Source organism: Photinus pyralis, unplaced genomic scaffold (genome assembly GCF_008802855.1).
Source record: "Photinus pyralis isolate 1611_PpyrPB1 unplaced genomic scaffold, Ppyr1.3 Ppyr1.4_LG6, whole genome shotgun sequence".
Lineage (NCBI taxonomy): Eukaryota > Metazoa > Arthropoda > Insecta > Coleoptera > Lampyridae > Photinus > Photinus pyralis.
The window spans coordinates 42443732-42467831 of NW_022170663.1; the positions used below are offsets into that span (position 1 = coordinate 42443732).

General features: G+C 36.2%; 5 protein-coding genes across 5 annotated transcripts in view; 3 read left to right on the plus strand and 2 right to left on the minus strand.

Moving 5' to 3' along the window:
* LOC116174658 (RE1-silencing transcription factor B-like) overlaps window positions 1-24100 on the plus strand; it is a 394864-nt gene that overhangs the window by 97471 nt on the left and 273293 nt on the right. The window lies entirely within an intron of this gene.
* Window positions 262-1394, minus strand: LOC116175106 (cyclin-dependent kinase 7). Its single transcript, XM_031493202.1, has one exon. The coding sequence runs from the start codon at window positions 1327-1329 to the stop codon at window positions 313-315; it is 1017 nt and encodes a 338-aa protein (XP_031349062.1). The 5' UTR covers window positions 1330-1394; the 3' UTR covers window positions 262-312.
* Window positions 1767-3057, plus strand: LOC116175109 (eukaryotic translation initiation factor 3 subunit I). Its single transcript, XM_031493205.1, has 3 exons — window positions 1767-1897; window positions 1977-2504; window positions 2554-3057. The coding sequence occupies exons 1-3, from the start codon at window positions 1895-1897 to the stop codon at window positions 3001-3003; spliced, it is 981 nt and encodes a 326-aa protein (XP_031349065.1). The 5' UTR covers window positions 1767-1894; the 3' UTR covers window positions 3004-3057.
* On the minus strand, window positions 6893-8488 carry LOC116175107 (mitochondrial carrier homolog 2-like). The gene is made up of 7 exons (XM_031493203.1): window positions 8289-8488; window positions 8070-8188; window positions 7938-8022; window positions 7722-7887; window positions 7496-7627; window positions 7256-7442; window positions 6893-7201 (listed from the first exon to the last, which is right to left on the minus strand). Exons 1-7 carry the CDS (start codon window positions 8347-8349, stop codon window positions 6947-6949), a joined length of 1005 nt encoding a protein of 334 aa, XP_031349063.1. The 5' UTR covers window positions 8350-8488; the 3' UTR covers window positions 6893-6946.
* LOC116175096 lies at window positions 15866-18751 on the plus strand. The gene is made up of 3 exons (XM_031493192.1): window positions 15866-16097; window positions 16566-16916; window positions 16966-18751. Exons 1-3 carry the CDS (start codon window positions 16035-16037, stop codon window positions 18457-18459), a joined length of 1908 nt encoding a protein of 635 aa, XP_031349052.1. The 5' UTR covers window positions 15866-16034; the 3' UTR covers window positions 18460-18751.

Genomic DNA, 24100 nt, shown 5'->3' on the forward strand with positions numbered 1-24100 from the left:
ATTTACTACATTTGACTCGATACCTGATTTTTTTGTACGATTTAAAATGTTTGATTTGTACATTTTTCTCATTTTACATTTTATTGTCCTACTGCAATTTTGCCAGGTTTTTGTCCCGAAGAAGGTTTTGTCCTGGTAAGTATCTCACTTGGGAATGTGCGTATAATATAATATCTAATATGTTCTTGTCTTTTCTTACACACTTACAAAACAAATCTTAAAATCATTAATATTTTTGTTACTTATGTTCATGGTCAGAAATTGTTTTAGTGAGTTGAGTTTTTATTAAATACATTTTCAGTTACAAAATTGCTAGAAAAACAAACGTTTAGAGAGATTACCACCTTCTGCAGAATTCAACAATTTCCTTTTTAGCGAAGGCCTCTCCGTATCTTTTACTTTTTTAATACTCTGCGGCAAAGGTAGTTTATTGCTAACAGTAGGCGCAGGTTTGTTACTAAAAAATGGCATCTGTAATGTTTCCGTACAATGTTTTCTTTTAAGCGGATTCAAAACTAATAAAGCATCCAGTACATCCAACAAATCGTCGCCGGCGGCAATAAAAATGTTTTTTAATTGAACTGGAGGATAGGGCTTAAATTCTACATAATCACTTAGTGTCTTTACGCTCGGCCAATTTTGCTCGGTGGGATTACCGAAGACCTGAAAAATTTTGGTGAGCTGATCCAAATCCGATTCGCCCGGTAAAAATGGGAGACGTAGCAATAGTTCGGCTAAAATACATCCTACTGCCCACATGTCGACGCCAACGCCATATTGTTTGGCTCCAAATAACAGTTCCGGAGATCGATACCACCTCGTGACGACTTGATGAGTGTTAATGCGATTGGGAGAACCATACAGTTTTGCCAAGCCGAAATCTGCTATCTTCAACAAGCCAGCTGCGTTCACCAGTAAATTATTTGGTTTTAAATCTCGATGTAATATCCAATTCGAGTGCAAGTATTCTAAGCCCTGCAGAGTTTGTATCATGTACGATTTGATGTTTGCAGTGGTTAGTATAATCGTGTTATCTTTTATGATAACTTCCAAATCTGTGTCCATAAAATCGAAAACTAAAGATACATTAGACATAGATCCTTGACTAAAGACATCCAATAAAACTAGGCAATTTTTGTGGTTGAGCTCTTGTAGAATTTTGATTTCACGTAATGCTGTTCGATTGATGCCATCCTGTGCTTCTATTTTACTCCCTGCTTTTATTTTCTTAACAGCTACTATGTTATCGGTTTCTTTATCTTTTGCTTTATACACAGTTGCGAATTGGCCTTCGCCCAGAAATTCAATTTTTTCGTATCTTTGGCTCATTTTCGGTTGAGTATTAATTTAAAACGTTTAGGTTATGTTCATTTTTCACTGTGATTATTGTACCCACGACGGCACACCCACTTTAACATGAAAAAAAAACAATTGTATACAAAGTGCTTCAAATAATTCAAATCATTCTCCTTCAGATATGCCGACATGGAGATGAATTGTTAGTATTCGGTTCTGTATTTAGAAATGTTTGCAAATAGCAATTATCATTCGAATTCACTAGGTACTAATGATTCGTATTCGTAATCGTCCCGACTTTGTGATGAAATCCTATAATCAAAAACCTTTTCAAGCGTTGTATCGTTTAATATCTTTTAAGTACAAAATGATCCTTTCAAAAAAATATATATACACGATATCGGATGAGCTCTTGTTACGGGTAGTGTGATACACTCTGTACATCAAATGATGATTTATGAATTGAAGTTAGTCATTTAACATGAACTTCTGTCAACTGTCATTTCGTGGTTATCCAGGTGTGAATTTTGAGAATAATTTAAATAATTCTCTGTGTCAGAGTTTATAAAATAGATCTAAAACGAACCGCTAAAGCAAAATGGTAAGAAATCGATACTGTTAAGACCGACTTAAAGATTTTTAACAAACAGATTTGTGTACCTATAACCTCAATATTTTAGAAACCTCTCATTCTTCATGGGCACGAACGTGCCATCACGCAAATAAAATACAATCGCGAGGGCGATCTCTTATTTTCTTCCTCAAAGGATACTATCCCAAATGTTTGGTACTCTTTAAACGGTGAACGTCTGGGTACCTTTAATGGCCATCAAGGTGCGGTTTGGTGCATTGATATTGACTGGACAACAACCAGATTTTTATCTGGAGCTGGCGATAATTCACTGAAATTATGGGATGTCGAAACTGGCACCACAATAGGGACAATCAGCACAAATTCACCTGTTCGTGCTTGCAATTTTAGCTATTCGGCAAATATGGCAGTATTCGCGACCGATAAATCTATGGGTCATCAATGTGAAATTCACATTATCGATGTGAGAAATGCAGATGAAAGTTTGGGCAAGTCCTCTCCAATTTTGAGGATACCCATAAATGGTCCGAGAGTGTCTTCGTTGATATGGGGTGCGTTAGACGAAACTCTATTAACCGGGCATGAAGATGGGGAAATTATGCAATGGGACCTACAGGTTTTGCGTGTTCTTTTAAAGTGTAATTTTACTCATTTCCTTTTTTTAGACGGGCAAAAAAATAAGCAACATTAAAGAGCATGATAAGGTGATAATGGATATGCAAATGTCGAAAGACGCGACCATGTTTATTACTGCATCAAAAGATCATACGGCTAAACTATTTGACTCTGATAATCTTATGTTACTTAAAACTTACAAGACAGAACGGCCTGTTAATTCGGCAGCTGTGAGTCCGATTTTGGAACATGTTGTACTTGGCGGGGGTCAGGATGCTATGGATGTAACAACAACTTCAGCCAGAATAGGAAAGTTCGATTCTAGATTCTTCCATTTAGCTTTTGAAGAAGAATTTGGCCGTGTCAAAGGACATTTTGGACCAATTAATAGTGTTGCATTTCATCCTGATGGTAAAAGCTACAGTTCGGGCGGAGAAGATGGATATGTACGAGTTCACAATTTTGATCAATCATATTTTGAGTACGGCTTTGATTATTAAACAGAGAAATGTTTTGTATTGGTCCAATAAATAAGTATAAGGAAGTGATTTTTACTCCTAAGAAATTTTTTTCATCGATAAGGGAGTGATACTTACCTAATATTTGTATATGGTTTTCTATGACGCATTTGACAAATAAAGTTAAAGTAGTCTCAAAATGAGAAGTACATCGTGACGTCATCACTTTTTGCGCGTAGCGTATCGTAGGGTTTTTAAATTGAGGTTTGAAAGTACATTTGCTGTGTGAGGCAATGCACAAATGTCAACGCGCGCGCTCCCCTTAGGAGTTATCATGGACCCTCCCGGGCACATTTTCATACTTTGCACAAATGACGTCACGATGTACTTCTCATTTTGAGATTACTCTAATCAGCCATGTTGCATAATGTAAAGGTATGAACATAAGTGGAAGGTTTGAATTTTCATTGAGAATGTGAGTGTGCTGGGTTGTCTAAGTACAGCCCATATAAGTGTCTTATTTATTAGAGGCCTCAGGCTGCTCTTCCGCTTAACTATACAAATATAAACAAAAATTTGAATTTATAAAACTCAAATAAATCTGATTTAAGTGGTTTACAAAGTAATAAGAAAAACAAAAGATTTGTATAGAGCAGTAGTTATTGCGGTGGTAACGGTTCATTACAAAGATACCACAAAAAGAAAATTTGGAAATATATTGGAATGACAAGTGCATTTTGTATCTGTATTTAAATGTATTAAAAATAAGACATTTGAGAGGTTGAGGAATTAAATTTTGTAGGTAATTACAGAGCTGAATAAATAAACAATTTTTAAAAAAGAGCATTGGAATGTTTAGGTATGGACATTCATTTGTTTAATTGTCCGGGATATTGGTAATCTTTTTTAGGAGTTGGTAAATGGCCGGCCCATGTGGCGCAGTTCAGTTAAAGCTGAATCATAGTGCTAAGGGTCCCTGGTTCGGGCAATAGATATTTGTAAATGTGTAGTGGGTTAGGTTGGTAGAGCAGCCTTGGCTGAAACCCCGCCCACTCAAGAATAAAGGCAAAATAAACATAAATCCTTGGCGGCTCTTTTTATGTGTTAAGAAGTGAGGAAGGGAATTTAATAAAACCTATAGAGTTTTGTGCGTAAGAAAAGACAAAAACCAATTAAATAAATTACGTATAGAACAAGGCACCAGGAAAAAACCTGACATAACACTTGTGATAGAACCGAATTAGCCCGCTAAAATTCGATTTAAATAATCCCGAAATCGACCCTGGCGCGACAAAAAAAAAGGGTCAAGATTGCGCTTTGTTTCGTTTCCGTGGACACGTGTTTTTTTCTGCTCTACATAGAAATGGGCCATAATTTACAATAAAAGTGTCAAATGTTACGCTATGCGAGGGGACTTAATGATCCATATCAACCGACGGCTCGGATCACGATCATATAAACAATGTTCGTCTAAGATTTGTTTAAAAAAAAGGGGGGAGAATGCGGCAGAAGTATTCGTGCTTTTGTTGAGACCAGAAGTAAATCTTTACGTTGCGAATAGTGCGTGCAGCTTCGACAATTACAAAGGTGATGTACTCATTTTTTTATCTCCACGTCTATTGCATCCCTCTAATAATGATATGATCGTGTTCGACTATTTGCCAATTTAATGTTATTCCCGTACCGCATGATTATCGCCATTTATAACACATTCTAGATACAAATTGCACTTTTAATTATACTGGTCCTACTGTGAATTACTGACTGATTTACGTGTTTTTATTTATATTTAGATACTGTATGTTCCCTTAGGGCTATATTCAATACAAGTATGCAGAACTACATTTTAATTTATTGAATTTATTGCAGCGCATTTCGCTATTGTTTGCATGAATATGTTACTGTTTACTTACAGGGTGCCTCATCTGGGGGCGAGTGACGTATGTTAGGTGGTTGATTGTTACATATTGCACTTGGCATTGTGAATTAATTACTTGATACCAATGTTTGCCACGACATGTTTCTTTGTGTTTGTTGTAATGTGATACTATCGTTATACTCCTACTATTTATTTGAACCGGGTGATTATGATTATTAATATTTGGCAGGGTGACTTGTTTCTAATATTTACTGTGCTATATTTGATATTGATATTTGATACCGACATTTAATATCTCGATTTGACGTAGCAGAGGCTGGCTAAAGTTCAGAACTGACATACGCAGAGATATATATTTTATGTACTGTTTTTTGTGTTGTGTCTTTGAAAAGAGCCTTCTTGCCGATATTGCTAATCAATCCGATTAGTCGATCCCTGACATGTAGTGACCGAATTTGTGTCAGTTTTTGTTATGCCAGTGCAAATATGTTGACTGTCAACGCCTACGTAAATTCTGTAGGTATATTTTGTTTATGATTATGTATGCGTGCGAGTTTGCCATTGGTTACTTTGGACTGACCCTAGAGATGTGTGAATGAAAGAGTTGGGGTCCCGCTTAGTCGTACATGAGGGCGCAGGCAAGTCCCGGCCTCACTTGCGCAGGGATCTGCTAAATGCGTACGGCGTGTTCCCGTTGTGCCCTTTATTTTTTTGTATCCATCGGGGTATCCTTCCTGTGTGAAATGCTCTGCTGAGAGGCCAACTCCTAGTGATTTCATACAATGTTGACATGTCATGGCCAGAGCAACTAAAGACTACTCGGTGTGGGATTTGTACTGATCACCCAATATCCAAAATTATATGAATTTATTGTAATGTTTTTATGATTGTTTTTTTGTTATGTGTGTGAAATATTGATTGTTTAGGAATTCCAGTGGAGCCTGGGATTCGACATTGTATTAATGTACTTGACAACATGCATTTATGCCATTACAGACGACTAATTTTGCTATAAAGTTCAATATTTATTTGTTGGCTGGGTTTTTTCTTGGTCAGTTCTTTTTTCCCAGCCTTTTGTCATATTTGTACTCGGTGAACTACCATTTTCTAAATTTAATCTTGCAATGCGAATTATTTGGATTAAATCTCCGTTTTTAAAGCATGTACTTGTTTTATTTGTATTTCTTACTTGATCCTCACTCCGACAAGCAACACATATCTTGTAGCGACTCTTAAAAACACAACGTAGTAAGTGGTCCTGTTATTCAGGTTAGGTAGCTTTGTCTAGACGATCACGTGCCGTGGGGTTCAGTTAGTTTGGGAGGGAAAGTTTTGAAATTTAAATTTTGAGTTGCGCAGTCTCTCGGGACTGGCCTGGGTACATCACACACTCTAGGACAACAAATTGAGAAGTACATCTCGAATTGCACAATAAAAATATGGAGTCAAACTTAATAAAAACGAAACACAAGACAATAAATTTGCATGAAAAACAAGATAAATCAAATTAGTAGGTACAAAAACGCAGAACTACCACCAATTTAGACAAAACAAAACAAAATCAAAAGAGAATGGGTTACTCCAGCATTACAAACGGAACCACATAAAACAGGAGAAGTTAATTAGAGGACCTCCTTTCTCATATTGCTTACGCACCGTCTGTCAGAGTGGGCCCAAGAAAGAGAGAGAATATATTTTCTCTAATTATTTTACAGTAAAGTTGTAAATAAATGTTTTCTTGAAAATTCTGCGTTTATTAATTTGCCCATAAGTACCTACAACCCTTGCTTACCTGCTCTTTACAATTATTGCGTAATTTTAGACAACGGCCCTACCAATTCAAATTTATAATATCAAATGCCTAATAAATAGACAAAGCTCGTCACTGGTTGCCTAAAATACTAAACAGCACTTTAGTACTCTTCCATAATAAGACACAATTTGAAATTTTCTGTCCACTGTATTTACATTTCAATCACTGATCCTCTACACTGACGTCAAAAGGACGTAGATACATGCTAGCCAACAAACAAAATTTTTCAAAAATTCGAAAATGTTAAAATTGAATTTAATTCAACCAAAAAGTTTATTACACAAAAAATTGAATTATTTCATGAACTCAAAGTTTTTATCACTTGGAATCGCTCGCCCCCCAATAATTAGTTGGGGTCCGACGTAGTAACGAATAAGCAGACTAGAACCTCGCTTCAACTGATTTCTTCTCGATAAATCAGACCAGCAGTCCAGCCACGAATTATAAAACGGCATATTTGGTGGTGATCCTGCGGCTAATGATGTACCGGCGACCGCCATGCAATTCGAAACGACTTGGAAAGGATAAGTAATCGCACTTGCAATGAACTGTAAAGTTACACATGAGTACAATTACTTCGGATCTTGCCGACATTGCCTTACAGACATTGTAGCCGACGTATACATCTGTAATTCTTTATCTTCAAATACGTAAGTATTAAATGCGTATGCTAGTGCGCTGGCTAAGAGCAACGAAAACACATCTCCTAGTATTCTTGGTACTAATCCGCTAAAAAAACCTTTCACTCCACTTTCCTTGTATATTTGCATAATGGAAGCGAAAAGGCCGCTAAAAAACGTTCCATTCACTACATGAAGTTACAGGAAAGTTGTAGTACCTACTTATATGTCGTTTCATTCCCCACAAACTGTGCCATAATCCGAATTGTTACCACATGAAAGGGGTGGCTTACTACGATCGCAGTGGCTCGAGTAACCAAATCTTTCTTTACACTTTTAAAAAATAGCTCGGTCCTGTAACAAATGCGCTGTACTAATCCAAGATTACAGCACAAGTAATGAATAAGAATCGAAATAGAACAGATCCTTATTCAATTGCACAAGATACCTTTTATCCTCGTCGGCTTCACTGAGTTCTTCCTCATCCTCTTTATCACTTTCCAAGTGATCAATTACCTTCTGACTGGCTATCGCGCTAGCCAAATTTCCACAGACTTTTGGTACAAAACCACGATAACAACCGACTAAACCGTCAACAGATTTGATATACCTAACTGAAGCGGGCAATTTTGTAATTTGCAATATGCGACATTTAGTTACTTGCCATATTCGAAAATGTTTGGTAGTTTCAGGGCCGGTCGTCCGAATAACGTTGTGGTAGGTCGGGGGGCAATCGGTTCGTGACCGATCTACAATAAATAAACGGAGTAACGAACCATTTTTAGCCGATAATCACCTGGATTAGGACTTTCGCGTATTCTAAGGGATGTGACGCCGTGCTAACAATAATTCTTACTGCGTAATTGGACCAACTATTCCCTTTTTGCTTCGACATGTTATGTTTGTAGTTTATGTCTGTAAATTGTGAGATTTTAATTAAAAATTTTCAAAAACAGGGAAATGTCAAAATATTGGGCATTCTTTGATTTTTTTTCCAATAGTTTGTTTACTTTACCTGGATCTGGCTCCTCTATATCCAAGTTGGGATAAAATCTGTTCAAATTATCTTCATCCATTTTTTCAAATAAACTTCAATTTAAGAATTTATGTTATAATGAAGGTACTAATAACTAAAAACCCATAATAAAATGAACAAGTAACAATTCACTCTACCTAACCAAAGTTCAAAAATCATTGATTTCAAGGTTGTCAAATATACAGTGTGTATGTGTAAACCGAAACTGAACTAAGCCAAATACCTAGCTCATCTCTGTAATCTTGGTAAGTTAACAATGGTCAATGTGGATATGATAAAGGGTTATTATATGAATAAGTAGAATTGAAATCTGAATACTCTAATAGAATTGTTTGTTTCTTAAATGTCAATCAAGCAGAGCTAGGTAATTATTTCAAATTAATCTATTTTAAATAGGTATTTAAAATACAAAATACAATTTTATATTTTAAATAAACTTATAAAAACTATTTTATATTTGAAATAGATTTCTCAAGGTATTTTCTATTTTATATTTGAAACATTTTTGAACCTATGCCAAAAAACCTAATTTTGTATCGTTCTATGGTTGTAGTGATGCCTATGTAATGTTGAACTACAATTCCTTTACTCGGCTCCTGTGAAACGTTTGTTTTCCTATGCAGGAATGATTATGCGATTGTATTTAAAATAAATTAGCATTTCTTATTTTGTATTTTAAAATTTGAAAAGTTTTTACCCAGCTCTGTCGACGACCTTTATCTTTTTTTCGTTCAAAATAAGGAATGAGTTGAGATATAAGTTGCTTACTTTTTCTTGGTAAACCCGATAGTATTTTTGGCTTATAAAACTTTTGGCCCAAAATATCGCAGTGAGCTTTACACGTGCTTCTATAACTGTTCGTTATGAAACTAACAGATTTTTTATCGACTAATGTAGCAAAACGCGATAAATAATGAAAACGGTAGCAACCGGTTGTCAAATTTGTAAACGTAAACCACTACCACAATTTCGATTGACACGTATCCTGTAAAAAAACCTTCTCACTAAAGGTTTCTGGTGTTATTTTTTTAATAACACACAATTCTCTGCCTCAAGAACATATATTTTGTGAAATAGGTACATTGATCAGTCTTAACAATAAACACGTTGATATGTGCCACCCTATATACACAAATTACGACGATGCACACATTTTGGTTGTTGGCAACCACGCAATTTTTAGGAGGGGAAAGCGATTTGCGCCATCTGGAATAATGGCGAACGTGAACGCGTCGCTCCATAAATGTTTGTCGATATTTAATGCAGGTAGTAATTTTTGCATTTCTTTATATCGTATGTGTGTTTTGTATGCCGCATTTTATATTTTCTGTGTGTTTCAATCTTTGTTTTTGAAATTTACTTGGTTTAACCGCAATGCTGAATGACATGTTTAATATCGTTATACTTTTTGTTTGTAATTGTTTACGTCTTTGGTGTAATGCTTGCTTTGTTTATTGATGTTGATTACTTGGTCTTGTCCCTGAAGTAACATTCATATAAGTTTTGATCATTTTATTTTAATATGTGGAAATTACTGATTCGTTTGATGTATGTACTGACTTGTTGTTTGTAACTAACATTTTCTCCGTGAATGAAGCAGTCACGGGGGCGGTAAAAATTGTAGTCAAAATTGAGCTACGACACCTAATTCCGTGATTGTCTTCGACTTTCAACTGTAGGCTCGCAACCCCGGACGAGGGGCGACGCTACCTATCTTGCGGGGGCGAGATTATGCTAATCAAAACTCTTCGGTTTAGAATCTATGTGTGATATATGAGTGGCGAGGTCAATAATTTCCACATATTTTTACCAATAGTTAAGTTTGTTAATATTTTAATTAATATTTGTTAATATTATTGTTTGTCTCATAATCACAGTTAGCACATTTAAAATTCTTAGGAACTTTTATGTTTTAAAAGATGTTTTGTGTAGTAGTATTTAAGATGTGTGCCAAAATCACAATCATCGCATTTAAAAGCCTTAGAAACTTGATGTTTTAAAAGATGTCTTTTTAAGGCGTATTTAACATTTGTTGCATAATCACAATTATCACATTTAAAATCCTTAGAAACTTTGTGTTTTACAAGATGTCGTTTATAGTAGTCTTTAATATTTGTGCTATAATCACAATTAGCACATTTAAAATCCTTAGAAACTTTGTGTTTTAAAAGGTGTTGTTTAAAGTTGCTTTTAAAAATTGTCTTATAGCCACAGTCAGCACATTTCAACTCCTTAGAAACTTGATGTGATAAAAGGTGTTGGATCAATTTAGTTTTTGTGTGGGTCTCATAATCACAATTAGCACATTTAAAATAGTTAGAAACTGTATGTTTTAAAAGATGTTGTGTGTAGTAGTATTTAAGATGTGTGCCAAAATCACAATGATCACATTTAAAAGCCTTAGAAACTTTGTGTTTTAAAAGATGTCGTTTATAGTAGTATTTAACATTTGTCCCATAATCACAATGATCACATTTAAAATCCTTAGAAACCTTATGTTTTAAAAGATGTCTTTTTAAGTTGCATTTAAAATTTGTTGCATAATCACAATTACCACAATTAAAATCCTTAGAAATTTTATGTTTTAAAAGATGTTGTGTATAGCAGTATTTAACATTTGTCCCATAATCACAATGATCACATTTCAAATCCTTAGAAACTTTATGTTTTAAAAGATGTTGTGTGTAGTAGTATTTAACATTTGTGCCAAAATCACAATGATCACATTTAAAAGCCTTAGAAACATTATGTTTTAAAAGATGTTGTTTGAAAACGTCTTTATCATTTGTCCCATAATTACAATTATCACATTTAAAATCCTTAGAAACTTTGTGTTTTAAAAGATGTCTTTTTAAGTTGTATTTACCATTTGTTGCATAATTACAATGATCACATTTCAAATCCTTAGAAAGCTCATGTTTTAAAAGATGTCGTTTGAAGACATGTTTCAAATGTGTCCCATAACCACAAGTAGCACATTTAAAGTTCTTAGAGACTTTATGTTTTAAAAGATGTCGTTTGAAGACATGTTCAAAATTTGTCCCATAACCACAAGTAACACATTTAAAGTTCTTAGAAACTTTATGTTGTAAAAGATGTCGGTTGTAAGCATATTTAAGATTTGTACCATAATCACAAGTAGCACACTTGAAATCTTTAGAAACTTTATGTCTTAAAAGATGTCGTTTGAAACTGTCCTTAGTATTTGTCCCATAATCACAATGAGCACATTTAAAATCCTTAGACACTGTCTTACAGAGAGTTAAAAGATGCTGTTGTAGACCAGAGTGTTGTTGTACCTCTTCATTATCAAGAGATTTAGAACACAGTGTACTGGTAATTTCTTTCTTTATTGTCACCAAAACTTCGTTGCTTACTGAAATGTGTTCCTCAAGAAAGGAATGGATCTCTTCTTCTTGTTTTGGTTCGATTTTAATGAGTGTACGTGTATCATCATTTTCATCCATAGCCATACCTAACAATAATAATTATAAATAAATGTGTTAAAATCTGTTTTGGCTTATTAATAGTTACTTGTTTGTTTTGAAAGTGATACTTTCAGACACTTTCAACATGTGTTGTACACGAAATTTTTGTGCATAGTGATCCTTAATAACCCATAATATTGAATATCATTGTAATTCGCAATTTAGGTTGTACCTATTTTACAATGAATTAAATCGGAGGCCGCACATTAGAACAACTAGCAACTGTCGATACGCAATATGCAACATTATTTTGACATTATCTCTCATCTCACCGAAGCAAATCTTGATAGACAATGCAATATTTATCGCTTTTCAACATGCACTGCGTATCGCCAGAAATAAATGTTGCCATAACTAGCAATACCTTCTGTTCGATTGAAAACGAGTATAGCTCATGAAACTTGTCGAATAGGTGCACCCGATAATATTACGTGTTGCATATTGCCAGTCCAGTCGCTTATTGCTTGTAGCCTCGGTGTGAGAGTTGCCTTACTGCTGACTTCTAGACAAAGGACTAAACACCATGGACACACAGTAAAAACGTGAAAAAAAGTAGCACTTTCGATACAATTTTTAAACAAAAAAAGGTCTATTTTGATATTTTATTATTTTCATTTTTTGCCTTTATTTTTGAGTATTTACCAGTAAAGAGCGAGATCGCAGGTCAACCAGAATTTACTTACTTTCTGAGTAACAGGATTTGTTGACTAAAATTACACCACGCCACGCCACCAGTAATTATTTGGTTATAAATTATTTTAGGGGAACTCACTATTCAGACCAGCCTGAAGTTAGATTAGCTTGTTTTTTAAGGACATCTTTTCCTTTTGGGATAGTACCAAATGGGGAAACAAAAAATAACTAGGACCGGGCTGAAGCATTTTGTGAGTGTGACTGAGTTTTGCACGCGGAGAATAAGGGCTCTGTGGTGGCCCAAGGGCTCACCTAAAAGCCCCTACCTATCGTTTTTCCAAAAGTCCCACACAGTTCGAAAAATTCGCTTTTTTGCACATTTTAACACCATAGGTTTCCTCTCACCTTAGTGTGATATTTGTTTTATAAATTCAAATGTCACACAGGGGGTACTTGGTTCGATGCGTTACTCCTATATAGGGTGTACCCTTTGTTGTGATGTAATCGACAGCAATAAAAAACATTCAATCGATTCAAAGAGACTAAAATAAAAGAAATAAAAGTGTACACCCTGTATTTAAATTGGGGGAGTTCGCCGAATACTTCGGGAAATTGTGGCTGATTTACCTTCCTGATATTATTAAAATGTTTATTAATTAGGTTGTATGTATTTGTTTAATAATCTGATATTCATAAATGGTTGTACATGTACCGGGTGACCCAATAAGACTGTTCCTCGGTCATATCTTGGGAACCTTTGTTGTATGACTTAGGGGTAAAAACCATTATTGGGTAAATCGGTTATGAAGAATCGCTGGAAAATATTTTCAAGTTCTAAGAATGGCCACCAGAGGGCGTAACTACCATCTTAAAAAAGAAAATTCGAGAATTTGGTGTTCATGTCGATGTACAAACCACATCCAACCTTTTTATTTGAAATTTACAAAATCTAAAAACACAAAATTCCGTTGTAGTGTACTTAACCCCCAGGTTCTACGCTAACTTCACACTACAAGAACACGGAAATAAAGTCAACCCGGCAACGTTTAAAAAAGGCAACCCGAATGACTATTCCCTCCAAAACTATTCAAGATCCCGCTTAAATTTGAAAAGTGGCACGTGATCAAACATCTAAGGCAGGACCCCCTTACGTTAGTTGTAGACAATGCTTTGACCTGAAGCGCAGTAGGGAAGGAACGTTAAATAAAACACTGAAATTGTGAAAAGTTTGTTTAATAATGATCGTAATTATTAAGATTGTGAAAGTCCGGAAATTTAGTTGATGCACATTAATATAAACAAAGCAAGCAAAGCAAAAAAGGTGTCGTACTCTCGCAAAAGTAACTGCTAAGGGTAAAAAGAGTACGACGTAAGAAAAACATCGCAGTTTGATTAATACAGTCCAAAAGTTAAATAACAAAATATTTTGTTAAAGTTTAAGCAGTAGTTAACAAAGATACAAATGTTGGTTACACTCAAGACGGGTCAGGTAGTAGCAGGTACCTAAATTCTGAGAAAGGGTTAAGAGTACAGGATGTGACTCATCTTTGGTGCAATAAAATCCCTTTGTTAAAAGCAAGATGGAAAATTACATGGCCTTGTAGGCAAATTTGACTAAAAACAAGATATGTGGAAATTATTGAATCGCCACTCATTTATCGCACATAGATTCTAAACTGAAGAGCTTTGATTAGCGTAATCCCGCTCCTGCAAGATGGGTAGCCCGCCCCTGGTTTCGGGGTTTCGAGTTTACAGTTGGATGTCGAAGACAATCACGGAATTAGGTGTCGTACTTCAATTTTGACTACAGTTTTTTTTACCATCCTCGTGACTGCTTCATTCACGGACAAAATTGTTAGTAACAAACAACAAGTCAGTACATACCTCAAACGAATTGGTAATTTCCACATATTAAAATAAAATTATCAAAACTTACATGAATGTTACTTCAGGGACAAGACCAAGTAACCAACATCAATAAATATAAATTAAGCAAACATTGCACCAAAAACGTAAACAATTACAAACAATAGCATAACGGTATCACACATGTGATTCTGCATTACGGTTAAACCAAGTAAATTTCAAAAACAAAGATTGAAATACACAACAAATATAAAATGCGGCATATAAAACACAAATACGATATAAAGAAATACACAAATTACTACCTGCGTTAAATAACACAAAATAACAACAAACATTTATGGAGCGACGCGTTCACGACCGCCATTCAAGACAAGATGATCAACGTAACCCCTATTTGTGCTTTCTACATGGCGCAGGCAGCTTTTCCCCACCTAGAAATTGCATGGTTGCCAACTCTCAAAAATGTATGTATCGTCGTAAGTTGTATATACAGGGTGGAACTTCTCAGCCGTTATTTAATTATTCAAATTTCAAAATTTGGGCGTATAGTTATCCCCTCTCTTTTTGAATTTTCAAAATATGTTTATTGCAATCGTTTGTTGGTCGTTTGTTGGTGTTTGTTAGTTACATTTTTACATGTTTTTTTTTAATTCTATTATCATTTGATTGTCTTGTGTTGTGTATATTTAATTTGTGTACTTATTTCCATGCTTTCTGGTTAAATAGAATAGCCTTGAGCTAGATTTCGCCAGAGAACATGTTCAATAAAGACGATTTATTATTATTATTATTCGTATAATTAATAATAATCCCAAATTTTTAAATTTGAATAATTAAATAACGGTCAACCAACAAACGTCAAAATGTAACTAACAAACACCAACAAACTATTGCAATAAAAATATCCTGAAAATTCCAAAAGTGGGGGGCTAACTTGATACCAGTGAAAATTCCGGAGATTTACATAGGTATAGGTTGAAGTTTGTTAACTTGCCATTTAATTTTTGTTGGTTCTATGATCGGGTAGTTTCTAGTTTTCCCATACCGGAGTAAAATGAGAGCAACAAAAAATATGCTCCTTTTCGAATGAAAAATAAAAACATAAGTACTACTACTCCTTAGCGCAAAACTAGTATGTGGAAAACGTGTGAAAAAGTATACAATGAAACTAGCCCAAAATAGGTAGGTCAGTACTAAGTAGGGTAGGTACTTGTTCATTCATAATCTGGAAACGAAACTTCTGATGGAAACATATTAATTAAAGCAGGTAGGTAATTTAAAAAAGGACCCTGATATTAAGACTTTGGAATTTCACCTCATCTTATACCGACCTAAAATTTACGTTCCTAGCAAAGGGCAAAAAACCAATTTATTTTGCACAATTTATCATATTTCCCTTTACCTCAAACGAAATGTACTTATGCAAATGGGACGAAAATAAAAATTAAGCAAATATAAACTTTTAATGCGACGACTCTAATTATATAAATTATAATTATGAGCACGTCGCCTGTTGGTTATTTTGTGTAGGGAGTTGCACGCATGTACATTTCCAGTGTTGACGTTGTGCGAAAATGGCCGGCGTCGGCTAGCCGACGCCAGGCGCCGCAATTAGGTGCCGTTCACGTTTAGAGTGTTTTATTACAATTTTTTAAATGTAAAGTTACAATTCGACCATATCAATTGTGATAAAGAGAAATATTAGCTTATGACGTAATTAATAAATTGTATAATTATGAGAAAACAACAACCATCGCAACTGCAAATCGATCATAGTGATGATGACTGTGCGTCCGCGGTAAGATTAATTATTTAAATTCGTCCATTTTAAATAACCATTTTCCGCTGACAAGATTATTTTGATAAAAAAACAGAAATAACCTTGATTATTGCACGTTAAGTGTACAGCTACGTACGAGTAAAATTGAAGCATGTTTTCCATATTTAAAAATAAAATAACGACTGTGAAGGCGAATACTATTAAAACACTTGATAAGAAAATGGATTACCTACACTACACCTAACACAAATGCTTCCAATTTTCAAATTAGGAAAAGAATTCTTATTGTCTGCCGCTCACGTATTATTTGTGCCATATAGGTTTCAGTCTATAAATAAATGGATGCATTTGTATTCAATTCCTCTTCATTTGCGATGTCTATAATTTATTTTCGAGTTCCAGCACCTAATGAAAATGCGAACGAGTTTCCACAGCGAAAAACTGTTGTCAGCGTTTCCATTTTCAATTAATTGTTTCTTGTTTCAGTCTCAAATTTTGGAAAGAGTGCAATCTGATAGAGTCGCCGTAACGAAACCGGAAGAAGATCGCAGAAGACGAACGATTATCGTCGAGAAGAAAAACGGTTCTTACGGTTTTACGTTGCAAAGTTATGGCATTCACTTTAAAAAGGAGCAGGAGATCGAAATGATTACTTACGTTGACTATGTAGACTACGATGGACCGGCGTACAGGGCCGGAATGCGTGAGGGTGACGTGATTTTGTCTATAAATGGTACCGATATGGAAAAGGCGGACCATAAAACCTTAGTTAACTTTATTAAAAACTGTGATTCAAGAATGAGAATGGTTGTCCTATTCGAAGACTGCGTTAGAAAGGTATAACTATTTCATTGACTTGATAAAGATGAATCGCTGAATTTTTCAGGTGGAGTTACACATGAGATATATCCAATTGCAACGAATTTTACAGAGTAAAGTAAATGAGTTAGAGAAACTATGTATTCGTGAACGGCAAATTTTGGAGGGCAAGTGGAAAACGCACAGCCTACCGGCAAGGAAGAAGGCGTCGCACCCGCCCAGCGATCCGGTCGATCCTGGAACTCCGACGCAATCGACCTACGCCTACTGCCGGCCAACAGTATCAACAGAAGATGTTGCAAAAATGCAACAGAAACAACACCCTCCGACCGTAATGCTAGCTTACCAGTATCTAGATCGGCGTTATAGTTATGTGCTGCAACCCTCGACGACCAGTAGCGGCGAGTACCTGTTAACATTTGAGCCCCCGCGATATCAAGATCATTTCATTGTGAAAACTCCGTGCGATAACCCCCAGCAACAAAGTAAGGGTAATCAGACGAATAATGGAAGCGGTAAGTGTAGGAAGAGTGCCGAAACGTGCCACGGATACGCCGGTCATTTATGCAACCCGTGCCTGCAAGCGAACAACAACGGCGATAACACGAGCTTAGAGGCCTACGACTTAGCTAGTCCATGTTGTAATCCAAACTGTGTACCAAACACCAGAAGGCGCTCGAGAAATCAAAAGGACGGCCGCAAAGCAGAATCAAAGACTGGGGAAACACAGACTGAACCACAACTAAAACCTCGCCCACATTCCCAGTCATCCCAAACGCACATTACCAATCCTCCTCAACCGCAAACGAGGCGATATTTGCAATTCGGAACTGGAATTGTCAGCCAGTGCAGCCTGCATTCGTGCACATCAAGCGAAATCAGCGCAGTCGCCCCGACCACTACCGGCGAAAGCACCGCCAGCTACACAACATCGCTCAGCACCGACACCCTCTACTGGGACGGATCGGGGGACGTCAGTTCAAGACACCAAACCATCAAACCGATATACCAACACAGATACCCGCCGGTAAACCCAGAAGGCGACACGATCTACATACAGTACAACTCCTCCAAACCGAAATCGTGGGACAATCTGGCAACAAAGGCAATCGGCGGGTACGGATTCGGTTACGGGTATTTGGATACAACGAAGTGCGGTTCTGGTAAAACCCAGAATCGGTCGTATTCGTATAGCAGTAGCAAATCGCCTCAAATGAACAATTCGCAGTACTTTAGAATATGTAGGGACGTGCACGCGGGCCCCTCCACTTACAACGCGTGCAACGTTCAGAAGAGGTTCATCCAGCCTACCAAATCCACCGAAAGTTTACTATCTGTGCCGAAATATTCCGGCGAAGTTCTGTCCGACTCGTGCGAGTGTCTAGATCCCGTTTCGCCTGGGCCCGATACCGTCGAGGGGCGATTCTTTCAAAGTCCCAGGCAAAGTGTGATTAGTCCTACCGATCCCAATGTGGGATATTACAGTGCCAGGCGAACTTCTCGAGGTGATAGCTCTCAAAGGAATATGTCAGTTCCGAGTTCCGAGGCAACTAGACTGTGAGTTTCCGTTTCATTTGAGGCCTTATATTAAATGAAATTTTGTTTTGGTGGTTTTATAAGAGCTTCTTTGAACTAGCATTTTACGCAACAAGCTTTAAGGCCGAATCTACGTGATAAAATCATACTTCTAGATCTAATTGTAAAATTGTTATGTATTGAAAAACATTAACTTTGATTATTGATGAATAGCTCATACATTAAGTTTCTACAACTAAGTACCTAAGCATTGTAGTAGCCAAGGTATCCGGCTAGAAGCACCATAAGAAGAAGAATAAATTTGTGTAATTATAATACATACCCACACCTTTTATTAATCAGGCTGTGTTTGTAAAATTAGGTGCCACGTATTATTACCTACCATATATAGCAGCGCACATTTAGTTTAATGAGAGAAGTTGTTCGTTTAACCCACAATCGCATTTTTGTAAGTGTAGATTTTAGTTGGTTTAAGTGTTTTATTGCAATTTAAATGTTCAATGATTTTTTAGACAATAATACGCGTCGAAATAGAATAGTTATATCGCTTTTATATCATTTTTAAAGTTTCCCTCGGGAAATAAACGTTTAGTGGGTAGGTATTTGTTTTTATAAATTCGAAGAAAATGGGGAAAGTAATCAATATCCGTATGAAGGAATAACGACTTGAAATTGGCTTTTACGCTTTTAGGAAATAGTTGCAGTGGCGCTTTTGAGTTTAGCGGGATCTCCAAAGAGAAGGTGCCCAGGCGCGCGCGAGAGCCCAGCTTCGAAATGGTTACGATCCCGATCGTTAGCCTCCCCCCCCCCCCCCCCCCCTTCATCAGCCAAGCACCCGCCGTTGGTCCCATTTCCTCTCGAAAGTACACAGTGCAAAAAAAAAATTGATTGCATACCCAGGTGTGCGCGAGAGCCCGACACCGCGGTACTATTTAGCACGGGGATGATGCCGCGCGGCATGTAGACTTTGAGCGATGATTGCGGTTAAGAATAGAGGTCTTTTTTTTCAATATATTGTGGGTTCACGCCCAAAGTAGGTACTACCATAGTGTAAGTACACTATGGTACTACCTATGCTGATTTTTCGGAATCAATATGTTTGCGGGGGTGGGGATGGAGGGTGAAAGGTTCACTCGAAGGTTAGTCTTTCGCTCCTCACTAGGTCATTTAAGGTCCGGTCGGGTCGCTGTTTTCTCTGACCTGTGAAGAAAAAAGACGGTGGTTTTATGGAATGTCGAGATCGAGTGCTGTTGGACCTCGCGAGGGAGTGATTTTGACACCCATCGCTTGGTGCCATTCAAAAGCATATAGACGAGGATTTTTAACAGCGATTACTCGGTGGACATGGAGTTACGGCACTTGCTCAAAAACGAAATCTTTGCCTTTTTTTGCCATTTCTACCATATCTAATGCGACCTAACACAAAATGCGCTTTTTGTTTCGTTAAATTGGCCCTCAGTGGCACTACCTAGAATCGAAAAATTGAGCCCTCAGAACTCACAGTTTTTACGATTAAATAAAAAAAAAGTGGCTGCTGTTTTATATACACTGTGTCCAAGATAAAAATGAACAGCGTGGGAAATCTGTACCATAAGACATACACAGCCGGTTAAATTAGAAAAAAGTTGTGTATTTTAGGGTTTAGTAAAATGATATTTTAGAAATTCGGAAATTCCGATCAGTTCCGAAGTTATTTTTCTCTGACCTTGTTTGAAAAGATATCAAACAACAAATATACTTTTTAAATTTGACAAGATTTGTGCCCACAGTTTTTCATTGCGACGTTTCTTTCGTCTTTGAGAAACCAGCTTCAACTTCATATTTCTATACAGACCGGAAAAAAGTACATACTGTATTGAGTAGCATTTTTAGCGCATTTTTTAAGAATTAAAAAAAATGTGTGTGTTAAAAATTAATTTTATCTCTCATTGCATTCTAATTAAAGGTCCCAACGAAAGGAACAGTTTTATACAAACTACTGGCCTTCTTTTTGTCCTCTTATCAAAGTACAGGGTGGCGGGGGAAGGGGGGGGGGTGGAACTAGTTTTATCCTTCATGGTACTCTAATGAAAGGTCTCAACGAAAGGAATTAATTTATACCAACCATAGTCTTCCTCCTCGATCCCTAGTCGTGATCGGTTATAATTCCTTATATCTTAAGAGTGAATTGTCAATGGAGAGTACCTAAAAAGGGCGATTGGGACGTTTGGAAGAAATATAACCATTGGGCATTTACATAAAATTTGATACATAGCCACTTGGAATAAAAGCAAATGTAGCGCCATTTTCCAAATTTGGTTTTGTGTAGGATGTGCAGTGTCAACTTTCATATTTATGGAAGAAATTTCGTAGGGGTGTTTAAAAAAATGCGCTTTACCTTCACAAGGGTTGTGCACAATTTGTACTTGTGTATTATGAATACGGTGACGCTTCAGCGAACGTTATTAATTTATAGCGTAATTACATAAATAGCAGTGATAGAAAATTATTGACCGAATGTGTCAAAGAATGACGTACCCTATATACACGTAAGACGAAGATTCTTTAACTTAATCATTTTCCGTAGTTTGACGGTTCACAATTAAAGCCTTTGGACCATAGTATGCGTTAGACTACGATTTCTTAAATTATCCTTATTGTTGGTTGCATAATTGCACTGATCACACATTTAAAATTCTTGAAAGTAACGTGATAAAATGTGACGTTTCAAAGTATCCTTGATAGGTGTAATTTTTGCAAGTGATTTTTACTTTTACCCAAAATCGTCATGAAACCTTCATTTTCATGCCTACTTTATGTCAGGGAAATGTTAGTCTCCATGACGGAGGCAGACCAGTCCACTTTTCCTGCCGCCTGTCACTTTACCGGCCGCACTTGTCACTTTTCCTGTCGCACCTGTCACATTGCTAAATGTCTATTGACTCCTGTCATCAATGACAGATTGGCATTAAGCAAAAGTTCTATATGAAAATTGAAATTTTATGTTAAAATAAGATTTCGGGTAAAATTTAATACAAAACTCGTCAGTAAGATGACATTACTTGACTCGGAAATTAAAGTACTCGACCCCAAAGCGGCCTTGTACTTCAATATTTCCTCGCCAGTAACGTGTCATTTTCCTGACTTTTATGTAGTAAATAACTATTACAGCCATGAAAACGGCAATATTGATTACTTTTTTGCGCGATCGGTCATTTCTGACTATTTACCATGGGTGTTTCCATGACAGTACGTAGAATTTACCAGTTGCTATGATTACGACGACGCCAAAATTACTTACCGATCTAAAAACAGAACAGCAAAAATACTTACCGACGCCTTTTTAAAAATCAACAGTCTTACATTACATTTAATCTTTAATTATTGTTAGGTACATTAATCGTACAATTTGTGCTGTTGTTTCCTATAGCAAGACGCTCATAAAGTCATAAAGGATGTGCAAAGCTAGTAAACTACATCAGACACATGCACATTTTTATGGAATTATTAATTTCAATTTTGACATTTAAACTGGTTGCCTAGTGATGTACACCATACCACTTTGATCATTTCGATTTATTCTGCTCGTTCATTTCTTAGTGCATATTTATATTGGTTGGATAATTTTAATTTCGATCGCGCAAAAAATGTTATAAGCACGTCGAACGTTAAGGGTTACCGTTCTCAGACAATAATTGGAGTCGTCGCTTCGCTCCTCCTCCAAACAATTGTCTTCGAACGGTAAAAATCCCTTACCGTTCTCCATACTTAATATACTATTGGTCATTGTAAATAAATAAAATGGCTGTCTTATCCCACCACTATTAATTACAATGTTCTGCCACCAGGGGTCTCACTGTTAATCTGAATCCATAGATATATTAATAGGCGAATCGCGAATATTCTTCTTGTTTGTGTTTGTTATAACAACTAACAAAAGATTTTAATGGTATCTCAGTGAGTAGTTGATATTCATCAGACGGATTTAAAAACAATATAATCCGCAAAATAAATTACCGAACAAATTTCAAGTGCACTAAAGGACCAGCTAGACATCTGAGTAGTTGTAAAGTCGTAAAGGTATCAATGTCGATGTCGGAACCTATTATTTCCAAAAAATTTTCACTTAATTGATACTGTTGACTATTCAATTCATCTAACATTTGTCACATTTCAACCAGTGAAATGTCTCGATTTCAAATTGCTGCGCCAATGGGAACGAATTATAGTGATAATTGCACGTGTGGTATTTCAGCGACAATTCAACTCATGTATAAAAAATCACATAAGCCGCAGTGTAATTGTCACTTTGACAGCGGCAAAAGTTACCTGCAACTTTTCCAGCGACAAATGCACTAGTGGTTTTTTCACTTATTCATTTTCGAACCAATAATCGCATTATCCTTACCCATATGACTAGTTTGACGTCTGTCAATAATTGATTAGTTTGGTGAATTTCTTGTTCGTTAAATTGTCCTGCCGAATTACACTCGAGGTTTGTATTTAAACCGAGTAAATTTGGGTTGTTGCAATTCAAATCTGTTTCCTTTTAGCAATTGAACTCGAAAAACTGTCAACCTAAAAATGCTCCACCTGCGGTGTCGCATTTTTATTAGTTGACAGTTTTTCTCGTCTAATTGCTAGGCAACAGATTTTCATTACCTAAACAACCCAAATTTACTCGGTAAAATACAAACCTCTTGTGCAATTATAAGTGATAATTTCACGTGTGGTATTTCAGCGACAATTCAATGCGATTATTCAATGACATTTGTCAAACTTCCACCAGTGAAATGACGCGAAATTTTGTCGTATTAACCGGAACATTCTTCTTAGTTTGTTAATCAATTTCGACAACCGACTTATCACCACATCTTTTAATTTAATCACTCATAACGAATTAGCTTGGAGCACAAAAGTTCGAATAGAATCAATAGCAAAATGAAAAGCAACTTCCATAATTTATTTTGACGTTTATTGTTGTCATGGAAATACATTCGCGTGGGTAATTATGCTTAATTTTTCTTTTGATTCATTGAATAGTCCTCCGAATACCATTCGTAGTCGAAGTATTTGTAGATTATTTTTGAGCTGCTGCTCCACTCATGCTAGTTACGCTTTTTAATACCACTCGCGCAAGCGCTCGTGGTATTATTCAGCGTAACTAGCATTCGTGACAGCACCTCAAAAATATTCGACAATACTTCGACTACTTATGGTATTATATATGACAATTCAACTCATGTATAAAAAATCGCATAAGCCGCAGTGCAATTGTCACTTTGACAGCGGCAAAAGTTACCTGCAACTTTTCCAGCGACAAATGCACTAGTGGTTTTTTCACTTATTCATTTTCGAATTATCGCATTATCCTTTCCCATATGACTAGTTTGACGTCTGTCAATAATTGATTAATTTGGTGAATTTCTTGTTCGTTAAATTGTCCTGCCGAATTACACTCGAGGTTTGTATTTAAACCGAGTAAATTTGGGTTGTGGCAATTCAAATCTGTTTCCTTTTAGCAATTGGACTCGAAAAACTGTCAACCTAAAAATGCTCCACCTTCGGTGTCGCATTTTTATTAGTTGACAGTTTTTCTCGTCTAATTGCTAGGCAACAGATTTTCATTACCTAAACAACCCCAATTTACTCGGTAAAATACAAACCTCTTGTGCAATTATAAGTGA

Coding starts and splice junctions, on each gene's coding strand:
- LOC116175109 (XM_031493205.1), top strand. Junction 2,505..2,553: donor TTATGCAATGGGACCTACAG/GTTTTGCGTGTT, acceptor TCCTTTTTTTAG/ACGGGCAAAAAAATAAGCAA.
- LOC116175107 (XM_031493203.1), bottom strand. CDS start 8,349: ATGGATGAAGATAATTTGAACAGATTTTATCCCAACTTGGATATAGAG. Junction 8,023..8,069: donor ACGCGAAAGTCCTAATCCAG/GTGATTATCGGC, acceptor TATTTATTGTAG/ATCGGTCACGAACCGATTGC. Junction 7,443..7,495: donor GGGAATGAAACGACATATAA/GTAGGTACTACA, acceptor AACGTTTTTTAG/CGGCCTTTTCGCTTCCATTA.
- LOC116175096 (XM_031493192.1), top strand. CDS start 16,035: ATGAGAAAACAACAACCATCGCAACTGCAAATCGATCATAGTGATGAT. Junction 16,098..16,565: donor ATGATGACTGTGCGTCCGCG/GTAAGATTAATT, acceptor TTCTTGTTTCAG/TCTCAAATTTTGGAAAGAGT. Junction 16,917..16,965: donor TCGAAGACTGCGTTAGAAAG/GTATAACTATTT, acceptor TGAATTTTTCAG/GTGGAGTTACACATGAGATA.
- LOC116175106 (XM_031493202.1), bottom strand. CDS start 1,329: ATGAGCCAAAGATACGAAAAAATTGAATTTCTGGGCGAAGGCCAATTC.